Source organism: Malaya genurostris, chromosome 3, assembly GCF_030247185.1.
Source record: "Malaya genurostris strain Urasoe2022 chromosome 3, Malgen_1.1, whole genome shotgun sequence".
Lineage (NCBI taxonomy): Eukaryota > Metazoa > Arthropoda > Insecta > Diptera > Culicidae > Malaya > Malaya genurostris.
The window spans coordinates 60,909,774-60,928,725 of record NC_080572.1 but is presented as its reverse complement, the minus strand read 5'-3'; the positions used below and the strand labels follow the sequence as shown (position 1 = coordinate 60,928,725).

Here is an 18,952-nt window from a genome sequence, read left to right as displayed (position 1 = left end):
ACGAAAGTTTCCATGTGTTCAACTGGACCGAGTGCCTGCGTGAGTCCGGAAGTTTACCCGCTCCTGCCGAATGCTTCAAACAGGCCGTCGGTATGAAGCTAGAGACAATGGAACCATGTAATGCGACTTCAACCTGCATCGGTAGTGTTGTGGGAGTTCTTGGATCTCGACTTCGGCTTCGGTTGGATGGCAGTGACAACATAAATGATTTCTGGAGGCTTGTCGATTTGAGATACGACGTTATTAGTTGCTTTTTAAGCCATTGGAATTATATGACAATTTTCTGAAATAAATATTTTATATTTCATGGCATTTTTCATTTCATAGATTTATATCAAAATCTGGAATCTCCCTTTTGACTTCAACCAATATATAAAATAGTAATTTTCTGGTATCTAAATTTGATATGAACTGATAGATAAATGTGATATGAACAGTACATTACATTTTACCTATGAAACACGTAACTTTTACTGGATTATGCATTAAACAGTTTTCAAATGCCAGTCCATTAAAACCTACGTGAAAAGTAGGGTGGAAAATATTCACATAACTTTTCACGTAATATGATTATTATTTTGAGTGTACATTTTTTAGGAGTGATAGGGTAACGGTGGTATTTTGGCCCATTTTAGGATTGATCTCATTTTGGACCACTTTGTAAAAATATCCACCAAATGTTATAATATCTTTGAAAAACCTTTCAGCAATAGGTCATTGAGATTAGCTTCAAATTCATGCAACATGGGTTACTTAACATCGATAAAATCTGATATAATCGATAAAGTTTGTTAGGTGGGCCAAAATATATGAAGTGGCCAAAATACCTCTGTTACTCTTTACTTGTAACGGAAGGTTGCAATAAAATTATTGAAAATTAAAGGATGTTAGTTTTACATAGGTAATCAATCCAACTTAATTATGATTCACGATTCGAAATAAAACCAATCTAAGATGACATTAGTAGATAAACATATACAGCTTATTATGCACTGATGAGTCAAAGACGAAACGTAAAAATTAGACTAACTATTCGACGCAGGATGATGTGGTGACGAGCTCAATTCGTTAGTTTCTTTTTTCATAATTTTGTTTTCACATGACGATTCGCCAGCAATGCTATGATTGCAAACTTTTCACAAATCTTATATGCGTAAATTTTTGTAGCACATTCGAAATAAAAAAAAAACAATAATTTTTTTTGTGTTTTTCAAATGCATATGTACTTACTCACTTACTCTTTCAGTCGTAGACCACGCGGGTCTCTGCTGTATATAGGATACGTCTCCATTCAACTCGGTTCATGGCTGTTCGCCGCCAGCCTCGGTAGCTGCGAAGGGTCCGCAGGTCGTCCTCAATTTGAGCGATCCATCCGCACTCCGCCGAAGATAGTTCGCAACACCTTCCGTTCAAAAACACCTCGTGCGCGTTGATCCTCCGCAAGCATTGTCCAGGACTCGTGCCCGTAGAGGATAACCGGTCTAATCAGCGTTTTGTAGATAGTTAACTTCGTACGACGGCGAATTTTGCTCGATCGAAGCATCCTGTGCAGTCCAAAGTAAGCACGATTTCCTGACAATATACGTCTCTGAATTTCTCTGCTGGTGTCATTATCGGCAGTCATCAATGAGCCCAAGCAATGTTGCTCGAATATCAAAAATACAACGAATGTCAATGATCATCGCTCGCTTTTCTTCGCCTTTGTTCGATAATCGTTCTGGTATTCGGACTTGTCCGTATATTCGGGCGCGAACGAAGCCGACGCTGCTTCGTTACTTGCACGAATATCTATTCCTTGCAGTTGTTATTCGTATTGCACTTACCCCCGAATGATTTAACGCGAATATCAAACGAATATTCATACAGCGATCATCGCCAAACCTAATTCGCGATGATCGTTCGTGCTGTCTTTGAAACATGCAAATTAATATGTTTCTCCCCGCACTATTACCATAGTCTTATGTGTATGTGATGAACCATATTCCAGCATTCTCCCATTGCTGCTACCCAACGAGATATGATGAATTTATTAGATGAAGAATGCTTCGCGAAGAATGGAAACCAACGATCTTCGCCGTGACGCTATTCGATCCAACTCGAAGAATAAAATAAATGAACGAATGACAAACGAATGTATAAAACGAACATGCACGATGTATACCAGTAGCGAAGAATGTATTAGTATATTCGGGTTCTCTACGATTATTGCTTATTCCTTTTGCACCCTTCTCTCTTTTGAGCAGTGAATAGTTCAACGTTGTTCGAGACTGGCATATTCGAAGGCAGTATAATCACATCGAGGATGCGTGAATGAATTAGTTACACGAAGAATATTTGCAACATTGAGCCCAAGTACACGAACTCGTCGACCATTTCGATTTCATCACCGCCAATCAGAACTCGTAATGGGTGGCTGACATTATCTTCTCTCGAGCCCCTGCTTTTCATGTACTTTGTCTTTGTACTTTTCTTTGTGTGTACTTTGATGCCTAATCCGATCCGCTTGGCCTCAACTTTTAGTCCGATGTACGTATCTTCCATCTTCTCAAAGTTGCGTGCTATAATGTCAATATCATCAGCGAAACCAAGTAGCTAAACGGACTTTCTGAAAATTTTGCCACTCGTGTCTATCCTCGCTCTTCTTATAACACCCTCTAAAGCAATGTTGAATAGCATACACGAAAGGCCCTCTGCGAGTTTCGAAGGGACTCGAGTTTATCCCCGATACTCGAACAACGCACATCTTTCGATCCATCGTAGCCTTAGCCAATCGTATCAGTTTGTCCGGGAATGCATATGTTATGTCGTGAATTTTTAAGCAAACCGGGTCTATTTTTGGTTGTCTTTTCTTATGAGAATGTAAATGCGGTTTTATTTATAATTGAATAAATTGATCACCCTTTGTATCGTTTTATTAACAAGACTCATAGCAAAAGGTCAAAGGTTAGAGCAGGAATTCTCAAGCTGTGGATCCTAGGGGCTGCGAAATAGTTGTTGAGAGACCGGTAACCGTGAATTTAAATATATTTCCTGTTGTACACGCAGAAAAAAATATTGTAAAAATGAAAAAATAATCCCGGGTAATTCTAATGAAATTTTGTTATGGATATAGTGGCAATAACAGTTTTGTTGTGATTCTATCAATGTGAAGCAACCAATATTAGTTTGAAATAACCATTAAAGCAAGCATAATTTGTTTGAATTTACGATATATCGGTTTGAAACTTTTTTGTTTGTTTGATGAACAACTAATCGTTTTGTTGTTTCAAACAACCGGGATTATCAGTTTGCTTTTACATCTCATCCCAGTCACTCAAAACCGCTTACGCTCGGGACGAAAGAAACCAAGTACGTATTGTGTAGTGAACAACAGAACGACCTCGAGAACGAGTGAGCCAAACGAACAAAAGCTACCGCCGACACGAAAGAATACAATTGTTGTTGACTTCAGGCAATGCAAAATTCGACCTTCGATACGAGAACTTCAAGGTTTGCTTAAGGAGCAAATGCATCGTGACATTAAACGCGTGCACAACAAGGCGCATCTACAGCAACTAGCAACGAAATCAACAACAATACCACGGCAATGGATGACGAGACACACCACGAACAAACTGCCCCTCAATCCTCGCAGGAGGGAAATGGAAGCTCCTCCCCCCCCTAGAAAATGGGTGACAACGAGATCCAATACAAAAAAAAGTTTAGCTAAAAACAGCTCAATCGGCCACGTAAAGCTTGTACGCAAATAGGCCTGAATAAAAATATCTTTTATTAAAAAAAAACCGGGATTATGAATGTGACGAATCTTATCAACAATAGAACAATATAACTGAATCCACGCGAGCCTCGATAAAAGGTAATATGTATTTCTCAAGACACTCTTGCTTATACAGCTAAGAGTCCATCGATTTGTCGGTGATGTAAGGTCTTGGGTACACGAGTGTTAATTCCTTGCCAGATATTGGTTTTCGAGTGATCGTCGAATAAATCTTCAAAGTGAATGTCAACAGATGGCTTCTTGTCCGTTATAAGGAAAACGGGTTATATATTTTTGAGGTGCATTTACATTTCATCTCGTCGTCTCGAGGGGTTTGAAAACTCTATCTCTCATTCACGGAGATTCAAACGAAGTGCAATATTCTCTCCCATTGATGTAACTAAATAATTTTGGACGAGTAGCCAATTGATAAGGCTCTGTGAGTGGGCAAACCATTGAAATTGACAAAAACAATTAATGTATAGCAATATCACCAAATGTACCAATAAACACAACCAATTATTTTTCCGCATAAGACCAGTGCTTCATTTCATTATAAAACGATAACCACCTCATCAAACTAAATGATTAGGAATTTACATTGCCGGATCAAGCAAAAATATTTTGCTTAAAATAAAATATTTTTCTTGATTCGACCATGTAAATTCTTAATCATTTAGTTTGATGAGGTGGTTATCGTTTTATAATGAAATGAATCACTGGTCTTATGCAGAAAAATAATTAGTTGTGTTTGTAGGTCTAACGTATAAAACAAATTTCACTTTCAAGGATCAAATATTTGTATCCTGTTATGGGATAATTTACAATATTACGGAACACTACGCAGTAGCTTAGTACATCTTCCTAAATAAAATGTTTGTTCTAGAATAAAATTCTGAAAATGATCGTTCTACTTGCTCTAATACCAATGAGTTCCATAGCCTCACAAATATAGAACCGTTAGTGTTACAAGCAAATTGAGACAAAAATCGATACTATAATCTACTGAATCAATTCGCAGTTCATGTAAACATTAAGTTTGAAAAGTAACCACTTGTGACTGAATACCCAACTTAACTCTTAACAACGGCATATTAAATAATAATTCAAATGAAAATACAGTACAAAAATGATATACTGACTCTTCGATAATATTTACCTATTGAAAGCTTTGTGAAATATCCGAAAGTAAATAATTATCTACTAAATAAATACAATTGAGTTTCAATGTAAAGCTGTATTCTTTTCAATATTTACTACTTACTTAATTAGTATCAATTGTGAAATTAATGTTATATTGTTCACCAACAGTTTTCTCATTTTGATTATACTTCTTAAATGTAGGACAGCTTTTGTCTAATATAGAATAATAGAATTTTTTTTATTTCAATTATAGAGGTTTAACATTAAGGTCATTCACATCTTCGCGGCAGAAAAACTTTCTGACACTATAGTATGTGCGGGGGATCCCAGATGGGTAATAGAATTGTTGGATAAACCGACTTTCGAACGGAGCCTCGGAGACCCATAGTGTTGTATACTTGATATGACACTAGGTGCCATATCCTATCTGACGTCTCGGACGAAAACAAGTGACGACCGACTACCGGCCGCCGCAGAATTTGAACATTTAGGGGATATGGCACCTAGTGTCATATCCTTAAAGGGTCACATAAATAGTGTGGACTTTGCGTCTGCTTAGCGGTTCAAATTGAACTGTTAGGCGGAGATGGCAGTTCAATTTGAACTGATTTAAGCACTGATGAGCCAAAGGCGAAACGCGAAGAAATAGCTACTATTAGGTTATTTGATAAGCTGACTATTGTTCCAAGGAACAAGATAGGCAAGAACTGTTCTTTATAGCAGATTTGATCATAATTCAATTTATTTCCGATTAATACAGCTTCAAGCTACCATGAGTTATTCACTTTAGGTTATGTTTGATAGAGGATTTTAGGACTACCTACATAACACGAGTGTCTCCCAGATGACGATTATATGTATCAATGGGTCCGCGAGAAACACCCCCACGCCACGGAGACCCCGGTTGTTGGCTGGTGGCCCGCATGTTGGTCATCGACTGCAGCAGTATTCCGTGGGCGATGATGGTGATGTTGCCTAGGAGATTGAAAGAAATATAGAGAAGTAATTTTGTGGAAAACGGAGTGAAAAAATGTGGTATGGGAACGAATGACTAAAAACGACAAAGATATAATTAGTTGACATCGAGACGGTAGAGAAACGGAGGAAGGGGGAACGAAAAGTTAGTGACAGCAAAAAGAACTTGTTATTTTCGACAGAGATGGTGGACAGGCGAGGGATTTGGAGAATTGGGCGAATGTTAGTCTCGAACCTGTAGGTTAAGATTATTCTTAGCGTCAACAAGAGAGAGGATACTACGGATTACACTTGTATACTAATGTGTTTAAGGTACTGGTATATGAGAAGCATATATAAACTATCCCGACTCGCCAACACATCCAGAACCGGAACCTTGGGATTCAAGATTTGATGATCAAAGAGATATCAATTTATGTCCTTCTCATATTAAATGCCATCAGGCCCGGATAGCCAAGTGTCATATACAATTTGAATTAATTCGTCGAGATCGCAAAATGCATGTGTATGTTGCAGTTAAATATATTATCAACGTAATCTAATAATTTATTGTGACGATTCATTTTCAAATATTTTGATGAAATCAGGCATCCCTGCAAGCAGCTGATCGGTGTTGACAAACGAGGGGAAATCAACTAGTAAAAAAACTTTCACATAACACAAGGGGTGTACAAATAGTAAATAGTTCGCGCAGTACAATATAGATGGAACTAGTGCATCACGAACAATTATTTTTATAAGAATTTACTAATACTGTCATGTCTGTTAGTCTGTGTTTATGTGTCTGTGTGTTTAACCTATCCCAAGCCCCACTGTCTCACAGCGGTTAGCAGATAAACCTTAAAACACCTATTGTTGGAATGATGGCTTTCTCATATGTCTCATATTATCATATGCAAATGTGTGGTACTATTTAAAATAATTTTCTTTGATTCTTGAAAAACAAAAAGGTTTGTCCATAAACTAGTATCACCTGCAGCACTCAGGTCGGTTAGGCCTTTTCTAAGGAAATGGAGTGATTTCCACTATTACAGGTACTTCCGTAATACCGGAACCAGTATAATCGAAGTTGGTTCGAGAGAAGTTACTGGGATCCATTTTTGAGTCTATGGCTACAATCTCCAGCCGTTAATCGAAAAACAGGAAAGACGAAATTAATTTGTTCGGCCGTCTACTGACAATCACTACCGATTGGAATAGTTTTGAGGCAAGTTGAGAAATCACTTAGTTTTTTACTTCGCTGCTTTCAGGAACGGTATGATTATTCAAACGATCTTCAACCTATAGTTCACCAATCACATCACATACAGACATTTTGCATACTCTGGATTGAATGGTATATGAAGTCGGTTTTCACAGTTATGCAATCACTGTTCTATATGAGAAAGGCAAAAATATGTTTCCATGTATTTTGGTTATACATGCAACTCGAAAACCTCGAGTAAATCCAACTTTACTCGCTATATAGTAGTTCCACTTTTAGCGAAAGTGAGTGAAATTTTACTCACTTTAGAGTAGCATTGAACGAGCGTGTAACGCTAAATATATATTAACAATGATTGCGAGAAAATGTACGAAGGTGCGAGCATCGAGTTAATGTCAATTTGAAAACATATTAAAGTGTTTAAATTCACATCAGCAATAGTACGTCAAGACGAAATAGTTGATCGATTTGAGGGATTTAAAATATTTTTTTTATAGAAGTTATTACATACAAACCAATTTACAACATCTCATTCTGCTACTACCGCAGAAAACGATAGCACCCAGTCGATGCCGTTCTTTTGACCAATACTAGACACACGGGCATGCATGAGATAGGAACATGTGAACACTTAGTTATCTCGCCTTTTGACAACCGCGAAAAGAATTTTCTAAATTTGGCTGAACTCTTTTTCAATTCGTAGGTTATGTTCATCGATGGCTTAACGAACCGACAACTCTTATACCGGTTCCCAGTTCTCGATCTTGTAAGTTCCAGGAACAGTAGTCAGATACTACAAAAAAAAAACAACTCATTTAAGGGGGGTAAGGGATAAACAGTTTCGGAAAATCGTATTTTTTACATTTTCTTGTAATTCAACATTTCAAAAATATTGTGCCAGAAATTCAAATCAATGGGAACAAAATTGTCAAAATACCAAGTCGAAGTCCGTGAACACGAACCTGCAAAATCTACTGAACCGATTGTTTTCAAACTTGGACCATTCTTTCTTGGTATGAAATGCCTTCCCCAACGTTTGTGAAATTTTTCTATTTTCATATTATTTTAGTTCATCACCTAAAGATTACCGAAGAATTTACGAACTGTTAAAAAAAATCAAAATAAAAACTTGAGAACGACGGAGGGGGGGGGGGGGGGGGGGAAACAACTCGTATTTTAAGTAAATTTAAGAACATTTTTGATTTCAGATAATTCTACGTCGAGTTATGGTGTTTCACACATCCCTAATACATAAATTTAAAAATATGGAACTTGAATTTCGACTATGCGTTTCTGAGTTTCGCTCCATCGTTGTCAATTCTTATGACGATGTCGAACATGAATTCTGTGTTTGTTTTTGGGTAACGTCAGACCCTGTCAGCTTGGCGCGATCTCAATCTTCAGTTCAGCAACGCCATCGCACGGCATCACATTCAACATATCATGTCAACTGTATGGATGCGCAGTCCTGCTGTTTTGGCGCGCACGAATTTGACATCTCTCTCCCCTACTTCTATGTACGAGATTCGATGCGAACTCGCCTTAGGGCACCATGCTCACAAAAAAGGATGTTGCCAATGATTTGTTCGGGAAATGTGAGAGCTGGATATCTTGTTAATATAATGTCTTTGGTAACGTGCATCAATAGCAATAGCATTAAACAGTTTCGGTCAAGAAAATTATTCGATCGAATTCAATCCTGTGCGGCCGGGCCAATTTCTTGCTTGACCTCTATCATTCTTGTTGTGATTGGTAATACTAGCAACACGGATATGCGGTCAGTTAATAAAGTGAGCTCCCAACTTACACACGTGGTTTTATTTAATCCCAACATTTTGGCGACGAGGATGGGATTTGTGATTAAATTCGGGGAGAGTCGATTAAATTCGGTGAGGAAATACTAAATTCGGTTCAACGGTACGATTAGATTCGATATTCAGCTGATAGCGGCGGAAAAAATCGTGTTTTCTGTGGAATTAAATCCGAAGTAGAAGCGTAGCACCCAGGGTTTGGTGCTATACGAAAAAAAAAGAAGAAGCGAAAACAGTGAACTCGCCTTAGTTGCGTAAAATTGAATATGGAAAAACCTTCGCTGCAACCTTTTGACATATCGGATACTTCATCGATTGGAACACGGTGGAGAAAGTGGAAAAGATCATTGGATCTATTCTTAGATGTAAGTTGTATCGCCTTGCCATCGAGAAAGAAAGCGTATTTACTCCACTATGCAGGACAAGAAGTTCAGGATATATTTTATGACACGGAAGGCAACGATAATCCCCCACCTCCGGGATCGGATGTTTACAAAGAAGCTATCCGGATTCTAGATGAGCATTTCGCTCCATTTGCGAGCGTTCCCTATGATCGGTTTTTGTTTCGGAGCATCAAACAGCAAGACGCCGAGACTGTCGAGAAATTTACTGCCCGACTTCGGGAACAAGGTCGACTGTGTGAATATGGTGCAGCACTTGATATGCGTATTACAGAGCAAATTTTTGATAATTGTCGATCCGAAGAATTGCGAGAAGTCATCCTAAGAAAAAAACTTATGACGGTTGCCGATATTTTGGAACAAGCACGAATAATAGAAACTGTGCAGAGAAACAGAGAACAGATGAAAAGTCCCAACGTGGTCAATGACACTGAAGTCAATCTGGCGAGAATTTCGAAAAAGGATGTATGCTATCGCTGCGGAAACACGGGACACTTCGCGAGCGACAAGCGATGCCCAGCAAAGGATAAAACGTGCGACCGTTGTAATATAGTTGGCCATTTTCATAAAATGTGTAAAACAAAACCCGAAACTCGACGATCTATGATGAAGAAGCACAAGAAGAAGATCTGGCAAATACGTGACAATTCGGATGAATCATCTCCTGTGGAAGACAGTGAATGCGAGACTGACGTAGAAGGAAGCGAAACCGATGTGCAACAAATAAATACAACTGGTGTGAGCCACGATAAGGTAACTTGCTATATAGGCGGCGTTAAGCTGGATTGGATTGTGGACTCGGGTGCCCACGTCAACGTAATCAGTCGCAAGACGTGGTCATTATTGAAAAATCGTGGATGTACGGCAAACAATCGACCAAATCCAAGGAAGTTTTTGCGTGTGTATGGAAATGGCAAGCTTAGAGTGCATAAAGTAATCAAAACTGATATCGCCACTCGTTCGAAGTCCGTTAATCACAAGGTATACGTTGTTGACCTTGAAGATGGTGCTAACTTGTTGTGCAAAAATACTTCAATTGCCCTCGGCATATTGGAGATTCATGGCGAAGTGTTTTCTGTGTCGAACGGAGAATTACCAGTCGGAAAAGTGAAGAATCTTCAGGTGGAAATCAAAATAAACGATAAAGTCACTCCCGTGCAACAACCATGCCGCCGTCTACCGATTCCTTTACAGAGCCTGGTTCAGGACAAGTTAGACGATTTACTGAAACAAGACATTATCGAGTCAGCTCCGTTGAAAATAACCTGGGCGTCACCGTTGGTAGTCACACCTAAAGACGGAGGGCGAAACGTTCGTCTTTGTATAGATATGCGGCAAGCAAACAAAGCTATTATTCCAGAGCGCCATCCTTTGCCGACGTTCGAGGAGATAATGCCACATCTCGAAGGGGCAAAAATATTCAGCAAGATCGATCTCATAAAGGCATTCCACCAGATTGAATTGGCCCCCGCGTCCAGGGAGATTACAACGTTTGTTACACCAAACGCCTACTACAGGTACAAAAGATTGATGTTCGGCATGAGCTGCGCGGCGGAGATCTTCCAACGCGAAATAGAACGCATTCTGAAAGGCTTACCAGGCACCAAAGTGTTCATCGATGACATACTGGTTTTCGGAGCTACGAAGGACGAACACGACAGGAGAGTCCTTGCAGTAATGACCAGGCTGAAAAAGCATGGCCTCACAGTTAATATGGAAAAATGCGAAATTGGTCAACATTCTGTGAATTTTATGGGACACACGTTATCCGAGAGCGGGATTCTTCCCATGAACGACAAAATAAGCGCGATAAAGTCTTTTCGTCGACCACGTAATGCGGTAGAAATGCGAAGCTTTTTAGGGCTGGCAAACTATGTGGGAAGATTTATCCCAAACTTATCCACGATCTCTTCCCCTCTTCGGGAAATGACTCTAAAAGGTTCTAAATTCCGTTGGACAGACGAAAGTGAACAATCTTTTGACAGGATAAAAACAGCGTTATCAAATCCCAAACACTTGGGATATTACAGTCCTACTTATCCTACCACATTGATAACGGATGCGAGCGACTGCGGATTGGGTGCTGTGTTACTCCAGACTATAAACAAAATGCCACGAGTCATTAGCTATGCGAGCAAGAGCCTTTCCGCCACAGAAAAAAAATACTCAACATTAGATAAGGAGGCTCTGGCTATCGTGTGGGCGGCCGAGCGTTTTCAGATGTATCTAAAAGGCCTCGAATTTATCATCATGACTGACCATAAGCCGCTGTTGAATATTTTCAACGAAAAGTCGACACCGAATCAACGTCAAGAAAGGTGGATTCTAAGAATGCAATCATTTCGATATAAAATTACTCACGTGCCCGGTAAAATTAATATCGCCGACCCGTTGTCTCGGCTCTCCGAAGTTCTGCGAGAAAACACATTTGATAGGCGAACTGAAAAAGAGTTATACTCCATTGTTCAAATTAATAAACCGCCCGCGGTAACAATGAACGAGATGATCATGTATTCTCAGGATGACAAGGAGATTCAAGAAGTAAAACGTGCTCTCCATAACGATATATGGAATGATGTAAAAAAGTACATGCCGTTCAAGTCCGAGCTGTGCTTCGCGGGAGAGGTGCTGCTGAGAAAAAACCGCGTTGTTGTTCCAAGTAATCTGCGAGAAACGGTCTTGTCGCTGGCCCATTGCGGTCACCCTGGCCGTGAGAAGATGAAAAGAAGACTTCGTGTAGCAGTTTGGTGGCCGGGCATAGACGCGCAGGCCGAGCAAAAGTGCAAAGAGTGTTTTGATTGCCAACTAGTAGCACCGTTTGATAAACCAGAACCCATGCGCATAAGAGAATTACCGTCTGCTCCCTGGGTACATTTAGCTGGCGATTTCCTCGGACCACTTCCAAATGGTAATTATTTGTTTGTATTGATCGATCTATACAGTCGTTATGTGCTCGCTGAGCCTATGAAACGGACTACCTCCAGCGACGTCATTCGTGTCCTGAAGCAGAACTTCACTAAGCTGGGATTGCCATACGCACTCACGTTCGATAATGCAAAAAACTTCTCGAGTCAGGAGTTAAAAGATTACTGTGTAGACCGTGGTATAAAACTGCTGCACACTACACCGTATTGGCCGAGTGCAAACGGGGAAGTTGAGAGGCAGAACCGATCGTTTCTTAAAGTACTGAAAATTAGCAGGCAACAAGGAACTGATTGGAAGGAAGCACTCCAGGAATACTTGTACATGTATGCGGTAACGCCGCACTCGGTAACAGGTGTATCTCCCGCACAGCTGATGTTCGGAAGACGTTTTCGTGATGTAATTCCTCATGTTCATGATGCCTGGGACGACGGTGAGTTGAGAGATCGCGATCTATTAGCAAAATGTCACGCAAAGGAGATCAGGGATAAGCGAGTCGGTGCCAAGGAATCCACAGTTACTGTTGGTGACACAGTATTAATGAAAAACACGACACTACAGGACAAACTCGCATCGAAGTTTTTACCGACTCCAGCAAAAATCGTTAGTCGTTGTTCAAACAGTCTAACCCTTGAAACACCAGATGGACAAAGTTACAAAAGAAACACATCTCATGTGAAACCATTTGTAAACACTGCAAAACAGAGAGAAACACGCTACGGGGTCACGGAAATTACACAAGCAGATAATCAGTCCGTAGCGGCATCAACGAAAAACAACATTCTAACACCCGTACGTCAATCTGTACAAGAAGAAAAAGTCCAAGGTAAAATTGAGTTACGACCAAGACGAGAAGTAAGGGCTCCCAAATGGTTTAATGATTACACACCGTAAAATTAAATAATAATTTCATTTCTATGCTTTTAATATATGGATTCTACGACTTTTAATAAAATAAGGAAGATATGTTGTGATTGGTAATACTAGCAACACGGATATGCGGTCAGTTAATAAAGTGAGCTCCCAACTTACACACGTGGTTTTATTTAATCCCAACAATTCTTATAAATGATACCACATTTAAATTTTTCTCTCAACGCTACTTACTATATCCGCTGTTCTTGCGTGACTTGAACGATACATCTTATTATTAGCAATTTATTCTAGTCGATAGGCCCCGTCAGCTCTACATAAAGTTCATATATCTATACACAGAAAATCGGTTTGTCGCTAATTCGCAGGCTACTGAAATAATTTTCCATACAAAAACCGTTAAGATGACCGATTGGTGAATTTATTATCCACACCGTCATGAAATTCGCTACGACGTACAGCAAAAAGGATTATTGAAGGTGTGAGTCAGTTGCGAATTGGTGTAATTAATGTATGCGACGTTTCAGAAAAAAAAATCCAGCTGGGTTCAAGGATGTTTTGATAGCGTGAATTAGGCACATTTCACGTTACAAGGTTTTCAAGAGTCTCACTAATTTACCAAGTTATCCACGAAATTCCATAAGTACTCAAAACTGGGATTTGAATTGATAATAAACGTTTTATCATTTAAATTTAACCACAACGAGGAGAAGCTTATTTTCAGATCTGCAAATAAATTTGGCTTATATTATTTTGATTGTCCTACACTAAATAGCCTGTGATTTCCTTTCCGCCAGCATATTGGGATAAGCAGTTTTTGGTTCACACTAGTTGCCTTTTTAGCTAGATGCAAAACTGATATTGTTTTAATGCCAGTTTTGAAATTAACAGATGGATCAATAAGTCCCGAGACTAAAGCAGAGATGGCGCTCGTAGTAAACCAGTAACCACGTCTTTCTAGAGTACTAACCTTTGCTTGAAACGGGTCAAAATTTTAAGTCGATCCGACCAGAAACAGCTGAGTTATCGAGGTTGGAGTAAAGTCGTTTTGTAGTTCGTTTAAAAAATGGAAAAAACCGAGTTTCGTGTTTTGATAAAACATTGTTTTTTAATGGATAAAAACACCGTGCAAGCGAAACAATGGATTGAAAAATGTTATCCGGACTCTTGTCCATCAAAAGCAACGATTTGTCGGTGGTTCGCCGAGTTTAAACGTGGTCGTACCGACACAAATGACGCGGAACGCACGGGTAGACCTGTGGAAGCCGTTACACCGGAAAATGTGAGTGAAGTGACAACAATTATAACGAAAGATCGTAAAGTGAAACTCCGTGAGATTGCTGAGATGACACAGATATCATATGGAAGTGTATTTACTATCCTTCATGAAAAATTGAGCATGAAAAAGGTTTTTTCCAAGTGGGTGCCGCGATTGCTTTCGATGGAACAAAACGCTCCCTGCCACAAGTCGATGAAAACAATGGCGGAATTGAACGAATTGGGCTTTGATCTTCTTCCCCACCCCCCATACTCGCCAGATTTAGCCCCCAGTGACTACTGGCTCTTTGCTGATTTTAAAAAATGCTCCAGGGAAAAAGATTTGGCTCAAATGAGGAGGTCATCGCTGAAACTGAAGCTTATTTTGAAGCGAAAGATAATTTTTTTTTATAAACATGGTATTGAAAAATTGGAAAAACGTTGGAACCATTGTATCACCCTAAAAGGTAATTATGTTGATGAATAAAAAAAAGTTTTGCAAAAAAATGTTGTTTCCATTGTTAGTCTCGGGACTTATTGATCCATGTGTTAGATTCAACCTAAGTCCAGCTGAATTCGAACTGATTGTTATATCGGGTTTATTCACACCAGAATTTCAACGACTGAATGCAAAAACCGGATAAAAACTTTGAGTATATCTTGCAATGCATAAATCGTTTAATAACGTCTTTTTGCAAGAATTGGACAAAACCTTCAAATGAATAATCCGGATCAAATCTTGTTTGTTTTTTTATCCGGTTCTTACATAGTTTTTTCGTCGACTATCGCAGCGGACGAATCATCGTTTGCTTATTTTTTATTTCACGTTTCGTCTTCGACTCATCAGTGCATAACAGTTAATTTAGAACTGCCATGCCACTCAACAGTTCAACATAAACCGCCTAGCAGGCGTGAAGTTATCTCTACTTGGGAAACTTAATTTGTACCAAAGTATAGAGTCTTTACTGATGAAGTCTCGTAGTTTGCTTGTATGTTACGGGTAGGCATGTCCAAACACTGCACTGCACTGCGTGCTCAATATAACCACTGCCATAGCGTGTATTCAGAATGCCATTGCGTGCCAGTGCACAAAGAGAAACACGAAACGCAATATCCTAAGCCACGGTGCTCGTGGCGCTGTTTTATTTTCGGCAGAGGTGTTTCAAGCTTCGGCATACACCGAAACCGCGTGTTGTCAGTTTCGTTAAACACCGGAACCGAGTGTTTTGAATTTCACGAAGCTAGTTTTTTTTTAATTGAATTCAATCAAACGCGTATTGATGAAAAAAGAATTAATCATTCAAACGCATTTTTCGTCATAAAGTGGCGCTATAGGCGCTTATAGTACAAGCAACGTATAAGGCAAAATCGGAAACACTCGGCCGAAGTCAGGAACACTCAATTTCAGTGCTGCCCGAAAATCCAAGCACCGTTGTTTGGCAATTACACGACTACCGCTACGGGTGCTTTTTCCGCTGAGTTTGGTGTTTGCTATTCAACACGGGCACGAAGCGTAGCATCCAATACTCCAGGTTGTGTGCTCACGAGTGAAGGTGAGTACCGTGCAGAACGGATCCGTGTTTTGCCATGCCTGGTTACGGGTGACCTGATCAAAGCGGCGGCCCCCGCACACAAACCTGTAATCTACTCGTTTGCCCGGTCTATTTAAAGCTAGGAGCTATCCCTTGGTCTCGCATTAGAAAACAGCCTTTAGAATTTATTTTCTAGTTTTAGATCACAACGAGGACAAGGCAACCTGGCGGCGCCAAGCCGCCGAGGTAACGCAGTCCGAGTCGTCCAATCACTAATCGGAAACCCTATAATCCAAGTGTTATCATACCGTTATGTATTTCAACCTTTTAAATTACTCCCAGAATAAAACGAATCAAATGAAAATATGCACAATTGAAATTATGCCAAATGAAAATTATGCCAAACAACAATTATGCCAAAATGAAACAGTATATCTTTTTTATTTTATGCCACACGACATTATGCCAAACAAAAGTTATGCCAAACAAAATTCGGCCAAATAACGTACATCCATCACACAGCTAGGTGGATTGAGAATAGGTTTTTATGAATCACAGAACTATCGTTTCGCTTATTCTACTTTTTTATTTTTATCAATCTACGTTATTACTACAATGGCAAGTATCCAATGACCAAGGAGTTTGCTTAATTTTCAACATTCGTTTTTACAGGAGCAACATACATGAGTTCAATAGGTTCGTTACATCAACATTAAACCTAAATGCGCCTTCGTTTGGTCATTTGCACACTTGGTGGCGTACTAGCTGGATTGCTTGCATTCGGTTCAAGTGACATCGATCCTCGGGTACGTTTCTGAGGCCGTTTGGGCGTACTGTCTACGACATCGAATTTTGTTTTTGTTGTTTTACTGTCTTTCTCTTTGTCATGTTGTTTGTCCTTTTCTTTATCTACTTGTTCCTTCTCTTTGGCTGTAAGTAAATTCTACTGTCAGACCACCTTGTATATTTGAATCATCTAATGTTACCTGATTTTACGACGGGCTCCAATTTTATCTCTGTTTTTTTGTTCTCTTCAGTGCTCTGTTCTTCTACGGATTTTTGTTTAATCACCAGAGAGAATTCAGTTTCTGGTAGACTAAAATCGCATTCTTCATTGGGGAATGGCAATTGCTCTTGTTCGTTCAATGCTTTGAGATTATACATGGTTTTGAGGTGGGACCAAACCGCATCACTGTTGATATCTCGATTTAGTGCTTTTGAAAGCCGGTCTACAACACAAACTATGAAAAAATGACGATTTATTCCGATCGGTTTGAGACCGTCCATAGCAAAGAAAAGCTGGATTTCCTCCTCCGGTGACCATTCTGGACTTTCTTCTAGTTTTTCTTTAGCAGTAGCCATTGATTGGATTTCCAGATAAAGTATTTGAGTAAGTATAGCTCAAAATCTTTTCCACAGGATTACTAAAAAAACGTCAATAACCGAGAAGCTTAATAATTATTATTATTTGTTTTTTTTTAACTTTTTTTTATGTCATAGGCAGAGATGCCATTTATACAGATTTATCTACAATACACAGATTATTACATGCAAATACATAGACAGATTACCTACCATATGATTCGATAATATATTGATGTTATTTGGAAAATAAATAAATTTTAACTGATATTTATGAAAGTTATCACACTTTGACATTTTTTTCTGACTAAGAGATGAATTACCTGACTTAGGCCGCAGACAGAGTGAGCGCGATAAGCTGATTCCGATTGTTGATGAAAAATTACAAAGATTGTATTTAATACTGCTGTGTATATCACCAATGATTGAATTTATCATTCTAAAACCATAGTATGTAGGAATAACGAAAAATGAGACGAATTGCTAACAGATGCAGATACTAGTATTTCAGTAGAATCTGTTACTATTCCGTAACATTCGTAACATCAGTAAAGAAATTTTAGTGTATTTGAATTCAAAGGAATTTATTTTGAAATGTTCATTTCGTTGTGAAATTGTGTACTTATCAGTGAATACAGATAAATACAGATTTTTTATTTAACGTGATACAGTATTTTTTATGGAAATATCTGGCATCTCTTATTCCAATACTTGGGAGGCCACCACGATGGTAAATGGACAGGTGGCGAGATTTCTCTATGTGTGATTGTCGTCATTTTTTTTTAACTAGAAGATAATATTATGGGAAAGAAAGGTGTAAACATCAAGCGGTTTAGGATAATACATCGAATCACTTCCAATTGCTATAACCGACAACAAAGTTTTATTTCATATATACCAAGATGGAAATACTTGATAATTTGGATAAATTCAACTACATATCCGATACACCACAGATGCCGAGATTTGCACAGCCGCCCGCTTGTGAGGAATTGAGCAATTTGACGTCTCATTTACTCACACCGATGCAGAGTGCGCAGATCTATTCATATACGAAATTAGAATGTGTGCGAGCCGAAGTCAAAGTTTGTTGTGGGTTCAATTTTACACTGAGGTAAAACATTTTTGACTCATATTCATACACTGCGAAAAATGCATATAGAATTTCGTAAGCTATGGACTAATAAACCAAGTAGAAGACAGTACCATTACGTGATATAAGCGGCCCTTACACGAGACAATATTATTGTCAATACAAGGAGTATTGACAATACTTTTGATCGTGTAATGGAAACTTTATTGGATTGACGAAAATATTGTCAAAAAAACCAAAACTGCTCATCAATCCAACAATACTTTCTCTCTAGAGAGAAACTGTTAAATATGTGCAATAATCTCTTCTCTCTATATTTTAATATTCATTTGCAATATTTGAAGCTCCAAACGCTTGATTTTCTCGAAAAATGCGGACTCAAGTTATGAAGTCAATTGGATTGACGGTATTGACAATACTTTGGATTGACAATAATATTGTCACGTGTAAGGGCTGCTATAGAGTTTCATGAACGATTTTAGTCGACGTCCAATCCACGTGCGAATGTGTTGGTGTGGCTATTCTCAGCAGTTGAAAGGTTAATGCAAGTGTGAGTGTGTCGAAATAACCCAGTGAATTTTGTCGAGCCGCATCGTGCCAATTATTGAAGACATATATGCAA

The 18,952-nt window shown here is 39.0% G+C and overlaps 2 protein-coding genes across 2 annotated transcripts; one reads left to right on the top strand and one right to left on the bottom strand.

Annotated features, from left to right (window-relative positions):
• The first annotated feature begins 9,156 nt into the window (after nt 1-9,156).
• LOC131433812 (uncharacterized protein K02A2.6-like) lies at nt 9,157-13,107 on the top strand. The gene has a single exon (XM_058600414.1). The coding sequence runs from the start codon at nt 9,157-9,159 to the stop codon at nt 13,105-13,107; it is 3,951 nt and encodes a 1,316-aa protein (XP_058456397.1).
• Nucleotides 13,108-16,441: 3,334 nt separating this feature from the next.
• On the bottom strand, nt 16,442-17,361 carry LOC131435762 (MRG/MORF4L-binding protein). Its single transcript, XM_058603949.1, has 2 exons — nt 16,862-17,361; nt 16,442-16,805 (listed from the first exon to the last, which is right to left on the bottom strand). Exons 1-2 carry the CDS (start codon nt 17,235-17,237, stop codon nt 16,594-16,596), a joined length of 588 nt encoding a protein of 195 aa, XP_058459932.1. The 5' UTR covers nt 17,238-17,361; the 3' UTR covers nt 16,442-16,593.
• Between the last annotated feature and the right edge of the window lie 1,591 nt (nt 17,362-18,952).